The 15,803-nt window shown below is 44.5% G+C and overlaps 1 protein-coding gene across 1 annotated transcript; it reads left to right on the plus strand.

The window, feature by feature from the left end:
- Window positions 1-1,337: 1,337 nt before the first annotated feature.
- DEFB1 (defensin beta 1) lies at window positions 1,338-15,355 on the plus strand. The gene is made up of 2 exons (XM_005606422.4): window positions 1,338-1,496; window positions 15,124-15,355. Exons 1-2 carry the CDS (start codon window positions 1,436-1,438, stop codon window positions 15,267-15,269), a joined length of 207 nt encoding a protein of 68 aa, XP_005606479.1. The 5' UTR covers window positions 1,338-1,435; the 3' UTR covers window positions 15,270-15,355.
- The last annotated feature ends 448 nt before the right edge of the window (window positions 15,356-15,803 follow it).

The following is a 15,803-nucleotide window of genomic DNA, read 5'->3' on the forward strand; positions in this document are numbered from 1 at the left end:
CTTACCATAGGATTCAGTAATCACAATTCTTGGTATTTACCCAAAATAGTTGAAAATTTGTGTCCTCACAAAAGCCTGACACATATGTTTATGGCAGCTTTATCATAATTGACAAAGCTTGGAAGCAACCAAGACGCCCTTCAGTAGGTGAATGGAGAAATAAACTGCGGTCCGTCCAGACAATGGAATATTATTCAGGGCTAAAAAGAAATGAGTTATCAAGCCATGAAGAGATACAGAGGAAACTTAAATGCATATTACTAAGTGAAAGAAGCCAATCCAAAAAGGTTGTATACTGTATGATTTGAACTCTATAACATACTGGAAAAGCCAAAAACATAGAGACAGTAAAAAGATCAGTGGTTGCCAAGGGTGGGGGAGGAAAGAGTGAATAGGTGGAGCACAGAGGATTTTTACTTCCTTGGCAATGACAATACTCTGTATGATACCATAATGGTGGATACATGTCATTACACATTTGTCGAAACCCATAGAATGTACAACACCAAGAGTGAGCCCTAACGTAAACTCTGGACTCTGGGTGATGTTGGTGTATTAGTGGAGGTCCATGAATTGTAACAAATGCACCAGCTGGTGGGGATGTTGATAGTGAGGGAGGCTGCGCATGTGTGGAGGCAGAGGGTAAACGGGAAATCTCTCTACCTTGCTCTCCATTTTGCTGTACATATAATTCTATTCTAAAAAAAGTCTCAATAAAAAAATTTTTAAGTAATAGAAGAGGCCCGTAGATTTAAAAAGACTTGGAGACATATTAATTATTTAAAAAAAACAAAACAAGAAGTGTGATGTTGGTCAATCAAGGAGAAAGTTCAGCTCAGAAGCAAAGGATTGAGAAAGTAGCCTTGGCCTTGTGAAAACTCCATCCTTGGAGGTTAAATGAAATACAACGGGCTTGGCTTTTGAAAGGGAAGAAGGTGAAGTTTGAGCCACCTTGTAGAGAACACAGTTCAGCTAAAGCGACTGACTCTGCTGGGGGCTGGACAGCCACCTGGCTCAGAACTTCCTGAGGCCACTTCCCCACCTGCTCCCTGAGCCATCCCAACAGAAGGGGTCTGCCTTAGCCACCTCATCCAGGAGCTCCATCAGAACTGCCCAGCCTAGAAAACAAAACAACGCTGGCAGGAGGCACCCACTCCAGGTTTCCAGGACGAGAGCTAAATCCAGCTGCAGCCAGACAGAGACAAGTGTGTGCACATGACTCGCAGACAACCCAGGGCAAATGACACGAGGGGTTATTTATTAAAATTTCACTCCCTGGATTGCGACACTGCCCTTCAGATCCATCTATGAGATTGTGCAATCCTCTAGCCCTATAAATACAGGGACACTTCAGCCTCTGGAAGCCTCTGTCAGCTGAGCCTCCTAGGAGCCTCTCCTCCTTCTCCTGCCATCCCGGACCAGCCTGCCAGCGACCATGAGGGCACCCTACTTTCTGCTGCTGACCCTCTGCCTCTTCTGCTGCCAGATGTCCTCAGGTGAGCTTTTGGACGTGCTAGAGCACTCTCTCCCAGGGTTGTGAACTCTGGGGCAAACTGAGCTCTGAGGTCAGCTGTCTCTTGCGTCCTAAGGGTCCGGCAGCAGGAAAGCATCCCCAAGGTTGAGTGGCCTCCTGTGGGCAGTTGGTGGGCAAGCGTCCTGAGGCTAGGGGTCTGCATGCCATCCCCTGACTAGCTGGGAATGAGCCTGCATACCTGGGCTGGTTCTCCTGGGTCTCCAGAGGCAGCCCAGCTCGGGGAGAGATAGACTCACATCTCAGTCCATGTCCATCCCTTAGGGCTCCAGGCCCTCTGAGCTTGGCAGTGATGTGGGACCAGTCCCAGGCAGCTCCCACCATCTCCTAGCCCCACCTTTGTCTCGGGCATCTAGAAAGTATCCTTTGTGAAAGAGGGTCACATACTCCATTTGCAAGATGGCCCCTCACATTGAGAGACCAGCTTCCTGTCCCGGTGAGAGAGTGCAGGCTGCCAGCCTGATCCCAGCCCAGGTCACTGGGTGGGGCCTCCCAGGTGCCCTGCTGCGAGTAGGCACCGCCCGTCCCTCCCACGAGGCTAGCTCACCTGGTGCTTTTGACTCACCTCGTGGGCAGGCAGGCAGGGTTCCTCATGCAGTCATGGAGCTTCCTAGAGAAATCCACTCATGTTTTCCAGGGTGGGAAATCTCCCCAACACATGGGAGGGGAGCTTTCTGTCAGCCTAGAAGACGCCAGCTCCTCTGGGTCAAAGCAGCTGTGCCCCTGACGTAAGAGAAGGTGGGACCCTGCAGGAGGAATCAGAGGACACATTTCATCCCAGCCCTGTGACTCTCTAAGTGGCTTTGAGCAAGTCACATATTCTGGGCCTTAGTTCCTTCATCTGCGAAATGCATGGGTGGTGGCAGTTGTCTCTCAAAGCATTAAAGCTCTGAAATTCTCTGACAGACCGGATTGTACTTTTCTCCAGGCCACCCCTTTATCATACAGATATGACTAATTTACTACAGTTATGCCTCAGTTTCCCCATCTGAAAACCAGCTACGAAAGTATTCTAATGTAGACTTTTAATGTTCCCAGTTGGAACCCTTTAGACTAGAGATGGATATTTATTGAGTTGCAACCATATTTTTGCAAAGGAATATTTCTATCCTTTTCCATTCTATTCTACCAGTGCACACCGCGGAGTAAGTGTTCATGCTGTTTTCTTAGGCTCCGATTTCAGCTGTGTGTGTGCGTGTGTGCGTGCAGAGGAGGAATGCAAAATTTCTTACAGCAGTTCAGTTCAAACTCAGAAAAGTTTGAAAGCCGCTATGTTAACATGAAGAGTAATTTTCAGTCTATTACATCTGAATAAGATTACGAGCATCTCATTCAAAGCATGGAAAATAAAAGTGTTTCCAAGGAAATGCAGGAAGAAATAAACTTATTCATTATAAAAATGCTAGCTAACACGATTGAGCACTTAGTAACAAGAGGATGAGCTCAGATACTCCCAGGCGAGGCCGCTGGATGATGCTCTTTCACAACATGTAAATCCTGTCTGCGAAACCTCCCAGGCCGTGGGTCCTCAGCATGGGGCCCGGACACCTCAAGAAGACCTTTCCCTTTGGGTTGGCTGCCACGAGCTCATCTTCAAGAAAGGAAAGAGCAGTGCCCACTCCCATGCCCAGGCTGAAGCTGGGGAGGCTCTGAGCACCCCAGACAGCAGTGTAGACCAAACACCACCTTCATGTTTCTGCACTGAGCCAAGATGTTCACGTTTTGAAAGAGGGCCACAGGAGGAGCAACACTTACAGCTATTTTCTGCCTGGGATTTTATGTGTTGCCCTGGCACTGCTGTCTGGAAGAGGAGGAAGAATTAAGTCCTCGAGTGTTTGGGTATTAAAACATGCAGATTTCAGCGGCCGGCCCCTTGGCCTGGTGGTTAAGTTTGGCGTGCTCCGCTTCAGCAGCCTATGTTCAGATTCTGGGTGCAGAGCTACATCACTTGTCAGTGGCTATGTTGTGGTGTTGACCCACATACAAAACAGAGGAAGATTGGCATGGATGTTAGCTCAGGGTGAATCTTCCTCAAGCAAAAAGAGGAAGATTGGCAACACATGTTAGCTCAGGACCAATCTTCATCAGCAAAAGACAGAAAAACAAAAAAGAACATGCAGGTTCCCCCAGCCTGCCTCTGCTGGGCCCAGCTGCAGGCAGCTCTTACATAGACTCTGCTTCACCTTTTAGGTACCTGCTTGGAGATGTTTCCTGTTATTTTTGTTGCATTGCCATTGTTGTGTGGTTGTTATTGTCACTGTCCCACCACCCACAGGCTGCACTGATTGCCCTTGTGATGAACAGATCCCAGTTTAGTGTAGGAAGGGAGCTGGGTGCTGCTCCTAGAAGGTGCTGCCCAGGTCACAGCCTCACAGTGTGACTCACCCTGAGCCAAAATGTGGGACGAGGTCACGCCCTTTTCTGGAAGAGCCGTTAGAATGCGTCCAGTCCAACCTGGTCATTTCACACACGGGGAAATCAAGGCCCACATCAGGTGAAAGAGAGCTGTGTGGTCGCTGCAGGAAGTCATGACTTCACATTCTTTTTTAACAACTTTCGTCTGTATCAGAAAAGAAAATGGGTCGCTCACATTAAGCTCATATGAATGGTCTTTCTGGGAACACACAATGGTGTCAAAATGACAAGGTGACTCAAGTCAGTGCATCAGCTAGGCAAGAATCCAGCCGAGGTGTTTAGAAATCAAGATAGTCTGAGGTTGTTCATTCACTGATTTGGCAAATATTTAGTTAACGGTGTTCTCTGTATAGGCATTGCCCTGGGAACAGGGGAAGAGCCAGAAAAACACAGGCCTTGAGTTCATAACCATATATTCTAGAAGCAGAAAACGACAAGAAAACCTGATTAGATAATTAATGACCTAATGACAATTGTGTTGTGAAATGCTATTAAGTACAGGGTGCTAAGAGAACATGTGAGAATGGGAGCTGACCTGGTCTTGAGGAGCCAGGGAGGCTTTCTTGAGGAAGCTCAGAAGTGGAGGAAAGATGGAAGTCCTTGTGGTGTTCATGGTATTTTCAAAAGAAAGTTTTCCTTCATTCCTTTTCAACAATTAAAAATCAGGATATATCATATACAATTTAGATTTTTATCTTCTCTTAAAAACACACAAAAAATGTGGCAACGTTCCTTTGTGGCAACAGTGAGCCACAGCTAGATAGTGGCTGCTCCTCCAGTCAGGCAATTTCTCTTACTGCAGGCCCCACCACTCCCTACTGCCTCATCTTAGCCCACTTCACGGATTTATGTTTTCGGCCTGGCTGCTGTGGGTATCTGAATTTGCAGCCCTGAATTAGAGAAACTAGGGAAAGGTGAGAGGGCATGTGGTAGCAAGGACAAACCAGATGGAAAGGACAGCATGTGTGAAAGCCCAGAGATAAAGAGAAATGAAAAACAACAGCGTTCACTTTTATCTTTTTTCTTTTCCTTTTGAGGAAGATTAGCCCTGAGCTAACTGCTGCCAATCCTCCTCTTTTTGCTGAGGAAGGCTGGCCCTGAGCTAACATCTGTGCCCATCATCCTCTACTTTATATGTGGGACTCCTACCACAGCATGGCTTGCCAAGCGGTGCCACGTCTGCACCTGGGATCCGAACCGGTGAACCACGGGCCACCGAAGTGGAAAAGTGTGCACTTAACCGCTGTGCGAGTGGGCTGGCCCTGAACTCACTTTTTTTTTTAAAGATTGTCACCTGAGCTAACAACTGTTGCCAATCTTTTTTTTTTTTTTTTCTGCTTTGTCTCCCCAAATCACCCCTGGTACACAGCTGTATATCTTAGTTGCAGGTCCTGCTAGTTGTAGCATGTGGGATGCTGCCTCAACGTGGCCTGGTGAGCGGTGCCATGTCTGCACCAGGATCCGAACCGGCGTAACCCTGGGCCGCTGCAGTGACGCGTGTGAACTTAAACACTCGGCCACAGGGCCGGCCCCCCGAGCTAACTTTTAATTTAATCACCATGCCCCTTTGGGGAAAGAAGAATGATAAATAAATAAAAAAAGAAGAATCATAAAAAGAATCGTAGATAACTTGGCCAGAGTCATGTGACCAGTAACAGGCAGAGCAAGGACTCAAACCCAGGCCATCCACTCAGCTACCCACAACCACACACCTCTCAAGGCACAGAGTCAGCCCAGGTGCTGGTAGGAGTCGTTGGGGCTGAGGGGCAGGGTCAAGAGAGGCCTTATGCAGCAGGAAATGCACCTGGTTTGTGTGAGCCCCTAAAGTTTTAAACTAGGAAAGTGATGGAATCAGAGATGGCTTCTTTAAGAGGCTGCTCTGTTGCAGCGTGGAGGCTGACCCAAAGAGAGTAACATGAGTGCCTGGGGCAGCGATGTCCTTCCCATAAACAGAGCCATTTCTCTTACAGCGCACCCTTTCCCAGGGGATCAGCACCTCGGTAGAGCAAAGTTCACCAAACCCCCTGACAGACCTGTCGGCCATTCGTCACTATCCTTCTTTCCTTTCCCTCCAGGACACTGCATGCATTCCTGAGACTGGGAGTCTGGGCCTCAGTTCCCTCGCCTTTAAAATGAGGGACTAGGCAAAATGACTCCCAGCTCCAACATTCTGTGACCCTCAGTGTCCTGTCTGCCCTGCCCACACCTGACTGTCTCTCTCTGTCATCGCCACCCCAACCTGCTTGCCCGAATTCCTTCCTCCTCTCTGACCTCTGGCAATAGCCGCCAGGAATGTGGCTGCTAAGGCCTCCGGATCCCAGCCAGAAAAACATGCTCCCCAGTGCCTCAGAATTGGGCCCTTGCAGGCTCCGAACCAGGCTTAACACCGGCACTTGGTTAGCAAGTTAAGGGAAACAGAGCTGTGCTCAAAACACCTGCCACAGAATGAACGCCATCTGTGGCACTTGACAGCTGAATAAAGCAGCTCCATGAGTGTTATCTCGCTACGTGTCCCCAGCATCTCCATCACGCGGAGACCACTATTACCCTCATTTTATAGATTTTTTTTTTTGTAGTGAATCTCAGAGAGGCTGCTTTTCAAATACCCTGCCAGCAAATAACAAGGACTTGACTCCAGCCCTGACTCCGAATCCTCTATTCCTTCCTCACACTTGCCAAAGCCCCCTGGAAATGTCACAGGCACAGGGATTCATCTCCAGAATAATCTAGACAGGAATTGAATTAAAACTTTCCTGAATTCAGCAAGAGTTGTTGTTGATAAGCAGGGGCCAGCATGAGTTTCTTCCTGAATGGGGACTTCATGGGTTGCTTGTTTGCAGAAAATGGGTTTGGACCTTGGTTGTATTCCAGTTTGGCTTGGAGTTTTACTATTTGTTTTTCAGGAGTGGCTTGTATATTTGATTTCATCCCCAGATTGCTTAGAAAGATCCATAGAAATGAAGTTGACCATGTCTAAGCACCACGACCACTCCTGAATTGACAAGCAGCCTCTACTTCAACGCCCCCAGGGGGAGGGCACCCACTGACTTATGGATATCCCTTCTCCTAGCACACCTGCCAACCAGCCACATTGTCCTGAACAGGAGAAAAGCCATAGCTGACTCGCCAAGGCCCAGAGGGCTCCAATAAGCTAATTCCTCACTCATGACCAGTCTCAGGTTGCTTCCCACTGCCGAGTTCAATGATGTATCACCGTAGGTGTGGGTCAAGTGTTGCAAACATCTAGATTGCATTCTCTGGCTCCCACATAACCATATCTGTGTTTGCTCCTCACTCATCTCAAATTGGTCAGTCACGTAAACCCTGCTCTGGGTCCTGACCTTTCTCCAAGCCTGTCCTCTTACTGCTGATTCTGGGGCGGGGGGGAGGCGGGGGGTCGTGGGGAAGTCCTGGGCAAGAGAGGGGGCATAGATCCCAGGAACGGTCAAGTTTGGGCCTCATCTTCTCCAAAACCCTTGTCATTTTGGCAACTCGCTCCCTCCTCAGCCTGGTGGTCTTTTAGTGCAAGAAATTTATATTTTAGTCCACGGCTCTCCAATTTGCCCTTTTAACATTGTTCTAAAACTTCACTTTAGCTCTAATTCTATAATACAGACCAACCTTAGTGCCCACACTTCAGAGTAGGATGCCAGAGAACAAGTCCTTTATCAACAGCCTGATCACTACCCATCCGTTCTCAGATTCCCTCCTCTCCCTTCTCTCATTCTCTGAAAGGCTCTTTAAGAAATTTTGTCTTCTTGGCTCTTTTATTTAAAATCCAAAAATCTCTCTCTGTGTTTCTAATATATCTTCTTCTCTATAGTCTTTTTATCTCTCTTTCTTGAAACACCACCATCTGACCTGTACAGAGTATATTTGATCGCAGGAGCCTTAAAAGTCGTTGTCTGTCCCTCCTTGAGGTGGTCTTATTTTCTGATGACTCTGTAACAGTCCAGCCTCTTGGGTGCTCCCTGCCATAAACTGTTCTCTCCTCCTTCTCATTGTCTTCCATTGGCACCTTATTTCCTAGTTAGCTTCCTGTTACTTAATCACAATCGTCCTTCATTCAAGCTACTATATTACACTTGACTAGAAAAATAGTTGGTGTTTCAGTTGCACTTACGCAGGATATTTCACAATCCAGCTGTAGTTGGCCTAATAAATGTATATTGGAAAGAATCACTCTTTTCGCCACAAGCAAAGAAACTGGCACAAACCTGCTTTCCCAACAGGCCTGCTCCTCGCTCCCTCTTCTTGCCCTTCATTCTTGCCTGTGAGTTTTCTCTTTTCTATGTTCCTCTGGTTCATGGCACTCTAGAGACCACCAAGTGATGTGTTGGATTGTATTTCTCAGGACAGCTTAGTGAGGACAGAGACAAGAATAAGTTCCAAGTTCAAGGAAGCAAATTTTCCCATTCTTGGGAGAGGGGAGGAGAAGAGCGGGGCTGTGAGTTTTCCAAGGAGCTCGTGTACAGGGAGTGGATGGAAAGGGACCCATGCAGGGGTGGCAGAGGATGCTGGAAGTTGCATGTAGCACAGGAGGTCCACAGCACTAGGAATATGCAGAAGACCTTTTTCAGAAGCAACTCTTGCTTTTTGACTTTTTTAATCATAAAATATGACATGCATCCAGAAAAATACATGAAACATGAATGTATAATTTCATGAATTATTATAAAGCAAGCAAGCACCCTGTAACCACAATTTAAGTAAAGACATAGGGTGTGGCTGGTACCTAAGAAGCCATCCTCCAGCCTCCTCAGTCACAACTCCTTCCTTCCCCAAAGGTAATCATTGTTTGGCTTTTATGGTAATAACGTCCTCTGTTTCTTAGACTTTTACCACATTAACATTCATACTAAATAGTATAGCTGGGTTTGTGCACGCATGTCAATTGGCTAGAAAACAAGAGGTCACGGCATTGCTCCGCCATAGGATATACTTCTATTGAATTTTCATAGGTAACACCCAATTGTTCTCCAAAACTGTCTATGCTAATTGACACTCCAGCAATCAGCAAACGAGTGTTCCCATTGCTCCATATCCACGCCAACACTTGATAATGTCAATCATTTCAAAGATTCAGCCATCTGTGAATGCAGTGGTATCTCATTGGAATTTTAATTTGCATTTCTCTGAAACATAATAAGTTGAGCACCTATGCATATAGTTACTGGACACTTGGATATCTTTTGTGAAGTGTCTGTTTTTCCATATTTTCTATCATATTATCTGTCATTTCTTTATGATTTGTAGTAGTGCTTTGTATGTTCTGCATACAAGCGCTTTGTCAGTTGTAAGCATTACATATGTCTCCCACTTTCATTTTTCACTCTCTTAATGGAAACATTTAGACAGAGGTTTTTCTCATTATTTTCATGTGGTTAAACATGTCATATCTTTTCCTTTAGAATTAGTGCTTTTCATGTCTCAAGAAATCTTTTTTACCCCAAAGCCCTGAAGAAAATCTTCAATATTGAGTTCTGAGAGCTTCCTGTTTTTCCTTCTACATTTAGTCTCACAATCCATCTGACAATGGATTATAGTGTGTGTGTGGTGTGAGCAAAGGGTAAAGGTTTTTTCTATTTGAATATCCACTTGTGCCAGAACCAGCTACTGAGAAGACCATTTTTTCCCTACTGTTCTGCTGAGCCAATGTTATCCTACATCAATTCTCCATCTATGCATGGTCTCTTTCTGCTCCATTTGTATATCTGTCTGTCCTCGTGTCTTCACTACACTGTGTAATTACAGTGGCTCTATAATTAGTCTTGAAATCCAGCAAAACAAGTCCCCCTGCCTTCTTCTCCAAGAGTGTCTTGGCTATTTTTGACCCTTTGAATTTCCATATAAATTTTAGAATCAGCTTTTCAAGTGGTACTGGAAGAATCTCTGGGGGTTTTTATGGTATTGGGTTAAACCTGCAGACTAATTTGGCAAAAATTAACATTTTTTAAAATATTAACCTTCCAATGCTTAAACATAGCATTTCCACTTATTTAGGTCTTCTTTATCTTATGAAAAAACATTGTGTTCCTTTAACTTATAAAAAATGTTGTGTTCCTATAAGTAGATAAACTTTTTGAAAATTTTATTTTTTGTCAGTTGCTAATACACGCAAGTCAAGTCGATTTTTTTCTTTCTTTGTATATTGATCTTGTATATAGCAAACTTGCTAAATTTGCTTGTTTATTCCTTTTGAACTGTCTACACAAAATCATAATGTCAGTAAGTAGTAATAATTGTATTTCTTCCTTTAGAACCCTGTACCTTTTGTTTAATTTTCTCTTACTCCTCCGGCTAGGACGTCAAATACAGTGTTGAATGAAAATGATGATGGCAGTTATCCTGGTCTTGTTGCCAATCTCAAGTGGAGCATTTTCAATGTTTGACTGCTAAGTGTCCTGTTTGATGTAGACTTCTGTAGATACTCTTTACCAGATGAAGGTAGTTCCCTCCAGTTCCTTGCTTGTTGAGTTTTTTGTCAGGAATCAGTGTTGAATTTTTTCATATGTTTTTCTGCCCCTCTTTGGATGATCATGTGATTTTTCTCCTTTATCATAATAGGCATTGACCAATTTTCAAATGTTGGATGAAATCTTGAGTTTGGGAAATACACTGAACCTGATTTTATTCTGTTTACTGATATTTTATTTAACATTCTTGCCTTTCTGCTGATTAGGGAGGTTGACCTGTTGTTTTTCTTTCATTTCTTTGCATTACTGATCTTGTTAGGCATTGATGTTAAGACCATGTTGGCATCATGTCATGAGTTGGTGAAGGTATCACTTTTTCTATTCTGAGAAACAATCTGTGTAGTGTAGATGCTATTTCTTATTTGTTTCTTGGTAGAATTTGCCAATAAATCCATCTTGGCCTAGACTTTTATTTATGGACTCAATTTTTGGAATAGTTCTGGAACTATTTAGATTTTCTGTTCTTGTTTGTTTATTTTAGTAAGTTGCATTTTTCTAGGAATTTTTCTTCTCAACTAAATTTGCAAGTTTGTTCAAGTGAATATCCCATTTTTCAGTATGAATATATGCATAGAAAAATATTTCTACTTTTCTATTTCAACTAAATATTCGAGTTTTTAAATTTATAGTAATCTCAATTTTTTTATATTGATAGAATGTGCTGTCCTTGCTTTCATTCTTGTCTGTTCCCAAATCTTGACTCAGTAAATCTTTATTGTTAGTTCTCTGACACCTACAAGGTACGTGTGTGTGTGTGTGTGTGTGTGTGTACCAGCTGTTCGGGCTGTTCTGGTTTGGCTGCCTGGTCCACTATTATTGGAAGCCAAATCTTCAGAGGTGCTTAAATGCCACAAATATTTGCAGGCCCTGTTCCAAGGTAAACATCCTTTCTTCTGTCAAGAAACATGGAATCTGTTAGGATAGACAGACACGTGCACAGTTAAATCTGACGCAAAAGGAAAGATAAATGTAAAGAACAGGGTAAAACTAAGTGCTATGAGAGAGGTCGCTAGACGCAAAGAAGCGTGGACTGCTCAAGCAAGACCAGAAGTTCTCAAAGTGTGCTTTCTGGGCCAGTAGCTTCAGTACCACCTGGGAGCTTATTAGAAATGCAAATTATCAGGCCCCAAGCCAGCTTCTAAATCAGAAACTCTGAGAATGCGGCCCAGCAGCTGTGGTTTAACAAAACTTCCAGGTGATTCTTATATATCTAAAACTTAAAATGAGTGATCCAGCAGTTCTTAATTCTTTACTGCACATTAGATTCATATGAGGAGTTTTGTAAAGTGCCAATACACAGACTCCACCCCAGAACAATTAAATCAATATATTTAAGAGTGTCTCAGCTGGTTTTAATGTGTATGCAGCATAGAGAAGCACTGGTCTAGACAACGATTTCTCAACTGTGGAGCTATTGACACTTTGGGCCAGATAATTCTCTGTATGCGGGCTGTTCTGTGTGTTGTAGGTATCCAACAGCATCTCTGGCCCCTATTTGCTGGATCCTTATAACATCACCCCACATACACCTCCACAGTTGTGATAACAATGTCCCCAAACATTTCCAAATGTCTAGTCACCAGACACCCTCAGCTCCAGATCAGATGAGGTAGCTGCAACAGGGCTACTGATTAAAGAAACAAATGTGGTCCTGTATTCACTCCCTCGATTGCTGTGGTGGGGATGGGGGAGGGAGGGATGAGAATAGAATAAAACAGGGATGCTTTGCTGCTTTCTTAAACCAGAACTGTACATAGCCTCCTCAAGCTTCACAACCAAGCAAATAGTAAAGCAGACCATATTGTCTCCTCCTTCTTCCCAAATTATTGGTATAGAAGCCTACTTAGCACCATTCAAAGACGACCTTTTCTAGCAAAGTTGTCTAACAAGCCAACCCATCTTCCTGGGAGATGATGCGGCAGAAGCACGGATTTTAGAATTAGGCAGAACATGGTTTGTTTGTTGTGGGATAATGGATGATTCGTTTAATCTTGCTAGAGCTCAGTTTCCCTGTCTGTAAATTAGGAAAAAGCAGTGCACTCCTCGGAGGGTTAAATGCGACCATAAACGTGCTAGTTCCCCACCAAAGGAAAGATGATCAACCTTAGAGTATTAGAAATGGATGAGATCACATAATCCAGTCTCCTCAATTGTAAATTTGAGAAGCTAGGACCCAGAGAGGTTGAGTGGTTTACCAAAAATCGCATAGATTAGTTTACAACACAGAATTTAATGAAAGGACCCTGACACTAAATATGTTGCTGTTACTTGTGTGTTCTATAATGTACTGGATCCTTGAAGCTAATGCCAGACACTAGTTCCCGTGAATAGTCATGAAGCCATAATCCACCAGCAGTGTGGCGAGGTGGAATAAGAGCTGGAGTGGAGGTCAGCAGACTTGCTTCTGCTTCTGGCTCTGCCTTCAGCTGGCTGCATTCCTAACAGGCATATCTGGACTTCAGCTTCTTCTGAGAGAAGACTACAGAGAGGTTGAACGAGTTGAGCTCTGACGTTCATCTGGGCTCTAAAAAGCTGTGATTGCATTTGGGTCTCCTCTGCTCACCCAGCACAATGAAGCAGAGGACATCATATATATATATTATATATACCAACAGCAGCAAGAACAGTAATGTACAGACCCTCATGATTTCAAAGAGCTTTTGAATTTAGTAGCTAAATTGATCTTTCTAATCTTCCTAATAACAGATAATTACTTGGAGGACATACTGTCAGAGGGATCCAATCTTGCAGCGTGGTTGGACTAAGTATCTTTCTGAAAGCCTTTGATGAAGGGAAACAAAAGCTGGAATTGGAGAGTTGGGGAATCTAGTTGACCATGACCTTGCTTGAGGATGACATTGTGGTGAGGCTAGTACAATCTTGGACAGCAACAATAGGAATCAACACGATGTACAGAAAGAATACACACTGGAGATCAGGAGACTGTGTTTTGTGTGTATAACTGAATGGCTTTGGCCCAAGTCACTTCCCTGGATGGTGGAACCAGAATGTCTCTCAGTTCTCTTCAATCTCTATAGCAACACAGTCCAATAAAATGTTCTGCAGTGATGGAAATGGTCTATATTCGCACGGTCCAATGCAGCAACCACCAGTCACACATGGCTATCGAGCACTTGCACTGCGGCTAGTGTAATTCTGATTAAATTAATGTAAATTGTCACCTGTAGCTAGTGGCTACCACATTACACAGCACAGCTCTACAGTGCACAAGATGAGAGAGGGGAAGCCTCTTTTGCTCTTGGTAGGTGCAACATGTCTAAGGTACTTTGTATTTATTCCAGGCCTCAATAGGAAATCTATTGATAACCCTGAACACATCTGGAGGATTGAGAAGGGCCTAGAAACGAGGCACTGAGAAAAATTAGGACTTTTTAAAAAGCAGAATTACTAAAACTGGAGTTGCCTTCTGAAAGAGTGATTAGACAACTGTAAAAAGCAGAAAAAATGCCACTGGATGGAAGTTACTGAGAGCACAATTTCAACTGGCATGAAATCACCTCTCCAACAAGCAGAGATATGTGACATTAGAATGTTCCATCTCCTAGGGTAGCAATGGCCTATCATATTAGTCTGCTAGGGCTGTCATAACAAAATACCACAGTGTGGGTCACCTAAACAACAGAAATTTACTTTCTCACAGTTCTAGAGGCTGGAAGTTCAAGGTCAAGGTGCTGGCAGGTTTGGTTTCTTCTGAGGCCTCTGTTTTTGGCTTGCAGGTGGCCACATCCTTATTGTGGTCTCGTGTGGTCTTTCCTCTATGTGTGTGCATCGCTTGTGACTGTTTGTGTGTCCAAATTTCCTCTTCTTATAAGGACACCAGTCGTATGGGATTGGGGATCACTCATATGACCTCATTTAACCTTAACTATCTCTTTAACAGCCCCTCCCTCCAAATGCAGTCACATTCTGAGGTACTGGCTGGTTAAGACTTCAACATATGAATGGGGGTGGGGGGGGGTGGCGAGAGAATTGCAATTCAGTCCATTACACCTATCAGTGTAGGCATGCAAAAAGATGGCTTGATAGTCACTTGATAGCGATCTCATAGGGCGGGCTTGTTCTCTATTGGATACAGCAGAAGGCTAGTCTGGAGACGTTCTAATTAAGAGATTCTGTGATACTGGGAAGAAGGCAGAATAAAAAAACTTTACAGAGTAGCCATAATTTCAACCTGACCTTAAGGGATCATAGATTTCAGGAGAAATATGAGGGGGGAGGTGTGGGAGCAGGGATTCTAGTCCGTGGGAATGGTATAGCTCAAGAGCACAGGAGTGAGGGAAGTGTAGGATGTGCTCATGGAGTTAGAAATATACTCCAGCATTTCTGAAACAGAGGATGTGGATTTGGGCAGAAGTACAATGTGGTAGGATACTTACTTGGGGACTAACTCGAATTCCCTGCACACCTTAAAGCTCTCTGGGCAGAAGCAAACCCCACTCCGAACCCTGCTGCTCATTGCTGGCTTTTGGTGGGCCACAGCAGGCTTAGACCTCAGGCAGAGCAAGCTCTTCAGATGCCTTATTTCTTGAGCATTCCTAAACATCAACTGAGTGCAAAGTTCTTGGAAAAGAAAACTCTCTAAAGGGCTTTGCAGAGTTGCCTGACATGTTTTCCCAAATGTTCTGAAGTCATTGTGGCTGCAAGCCATGAGTCTGAAGTGTTTTCTTTCCCTTGTCCCAGGTGTCGGCTATCTCACGGGTCTCGGCCACAGGTCTGACCATTACATCTGTGCCAGGAGTGGCGGCACCTGTCACTTCTCCTCTTGCCCGCTCTTCACCAAGATTGAGGGCACTTGTTACGGCGGGAAGGCCAAGTGCTGCCTCTGAGCTGGGAGCCATGGGAGAAAGAACACAGAAGCCAAATGAAGTATTTGTAATAGTAGTTTTAATAAAAGAAACCTTTTTTTGAAGCATATCGCCTTCAGACCAAAATTAATCTTGTGTCTCCTTTGGGAAGAGGTTAAGAAAGTACAGGAGTTACAGGGGAAATGGGCTAGGCCACAAAGCCCGCTGGGTCCAGGACTGGGAGATGATGACCATGGCTTCAGCCTTGTCATTTCTATTTCATTTTGTTACCGAACCAACATGTGAGCCATGCAGAGGGTCCACATGAGATCAAGGATACATGATGAGGATTAGGAGCTGCAGAAGCTCAGCCCAAATTCAGTGGTCTCAGCAGCCTGTTCAGTAAAATGGGCCATCTGCAGAGCCCAGAACTGCTGCCCTTTCTCCTTTCTGGCCTGGGGCAGTGGGCTGGTTAACCTTAGCATTTGAGAATCTCTGTTATGACCCTAAAACTACTCCTCTTAAGTTTCACTCGCTGGGCCTAATATCTGGGTTCCCAGATGACCATTTCTGACT

Source organism: Equus caballus, chromosome 27, assembly GCF_041296265.1.
Source record: "Equus caballus isolate H_3958 breed thoroughbred chromosome 27, TB-T2T, whole genome shotgun sequence".
Lineage (NCBI taxonomy): Eukaryota > Metazoa > Chordata > Mammalia > Perissodactyla > Equidae > Equus > Equus caballus.

What these genes read in the sequence shown, in the direction of transcription:
- DEFB1 (XM_005606422.4), top strand. Translation starts at nt 1,436, where the DNA reads ATGAGGGCACCCTACTTTCTGCTGCTGACCCTCTGCCTCTTCTGCTGC. An exon ending in CTGCTGCCAGATGTCCTCAG is followed by an intron (nt 1,497 to 15,123) that starts GTGAGCTTTTGG and finishes CCCTTGTCCCAG; the next exon opens with GTGTCGGCTATCTCACGGGT.